The 1,654-nt window shown below is 38.0% G+C and overlaps 1 protein-coding gene across 1 annotated transcript; it reads right to left on the minus strand.

The window, feature by feature from the left end:
• Positions 1–378: 378 nt before the first annotated feature.
• On the minus strand, positions 379–675 carry LOC121940866 (ras GTPase-activating protein nGAP-like; the record flags this gene model as incomplete). The annotated part of the gene is made up of 1 exon (XM_042483549.1): positions 379–675. A coding segment is annotated over one exon (297 nt), but the record flags the coding sequence as incomplete, so codon positions are not given.
• Positions 676–1,654: the final 979 nt, after the last annotated feature.

Raw genomic sequence — 1,654 nt, forward strand, 5'->3', positions numbered from 1 at the left:
TAAATATCATTAACATTTCCCAAAATAGTGTCAAAATGTTATTAAAAATGTTCCCAAAACAGCATCCAAATGTTCAGAAAAATATTAGGAATATTCCAGAAAAACACTCATAAAGTATAATCACTGTTTCATACATCCAAGATGTTCCAAGAAAAGCTTCAGTAAATGTGCATAAAATGTTATTAAAAAATGTTTAAAATTTCATCAAAAAGTTACAAAAATGTCTTCTTAAAACAGAATCAAAATGTTCTGCCACAAAAAGTGTTGAATGAAGCTGAGTGTGTTTGAATGTTTTGGTGAAATGAAATCACCGTCCGCATTACGTTACTCGGCATTACTGACAGTGTTTTTTTTGTTCGAGTGTGTTTGTTTTCCTGCCCTGCGTTTCCCAGAGGGGCGGAGCTTGTCGTACCTGCAGATGATGCTCTTCATCTGGCTGTCCTTCTCCTCCTGCTGTCTCCTCAGACGCTCCTCGCTGTCCTCCAGACGGTGTTTGTACTCCAGCAGCAGCTTCTGCATCTGCTGCTCCTGAGCCAGCAGCCGCCGCTCGTACTCCTCCAGACGCCGGCCGGACACCCGCAGACGCTCCTTCAGCCGGGAGATCTCCAGCTCATACTGAGGGGGGAGGACGAGGAGGACGAGGAGGACGAGGAGGAGGAGGAGGACAAGGTTACCCTGACATCAATCACTGTTTACAGGGATTCTACGTTTTCCTTTACCAACAAATTTCCAGGACTTTTCCAGGACTTTGAGGCAAATTTTCAAGACCACACGTTCTCTGAAACGACCATCGATACTCCTTATTGGTTCTTACTCATCACTGTGAAACAGCTTTTTAAAATCTAAATTATTTAAATAAAACATAAAGTCAGAACAGGATTGGGATGGTGGGGGGTGCAACCTCTTTTGTATTAATTTTTAAAGAAAAGACAAAGACAAAAGACATGAAGAAAACATCTTCCATACTTAGCTTAAAAATTGGCCTTTTTGTTGCCTTTAAACATTTTTGATTTTTTTTTCTTTAAAGATTTCTGGTGATTTTTAAAGAAAAAAACTGTCGATTTTTTTGTTCTTAAAAAATTTGGGATGATTTTTAAAGAAAATGCACATTCAAACCTTCAGTTTTCTTTAAAAAATTAAGCCATCATTTTTTTTCTTTAGAATTTTTGTTGATTTTTTAAAAGAAATTAAAAAAATTTTCTTCATAAATTTTCGGTTTCCACAATCTACTGCAATCCACAAAATGTCCTGAAATCCCAGAAAAAAGAAGGGAGGCACGTTTTCTTTAAAAATCACCAAAATGATCTTTTTATCAGCCAGAAACACAAAACACTGTTGGATTTTCACATTTGCACACATCATGTGTTATTACGCAGGTTTGTGAAAAACAATTCTACGACTTTTCCAAAATTTTCAGGGTATACTTAGTTTTCTGACGTATTTTCAGGCCTGGAATTTATTTGCAAATTTCAAGACTTTTTAGGGTTTTACACGAACGAATGAACTCTGTTTACATACGAGAAAAAGCATCAACACAAACAGAGTCGCTGCATGTGTCGGACAGAAAGACGGACGTGAGTGGTGGTCACATCTGTAGACACCTGTCCGTGTGTGTGTGTGTGTGTGTGTGTGTGTGTGTGTGTGTGTGTGTGTG

This window comes from Plectropomus leopardus, unplaced genomic scaffold (genome assembly GCF_008729295.1).
Source record: "Plectropomus leopardus isolate mb unplaced genomic scaffold, YSFRI_Pleo_2.0 unplaced_scaffold9643, whole genome shotgun sequence".
NCBI classification, from domain to species: domain Eukaryota; kingdom Metazoa; phylum Chordata; class Actinopteri; order Perciformes; family Serranidae; genus Plectropomus; species Plectropomus leopardus.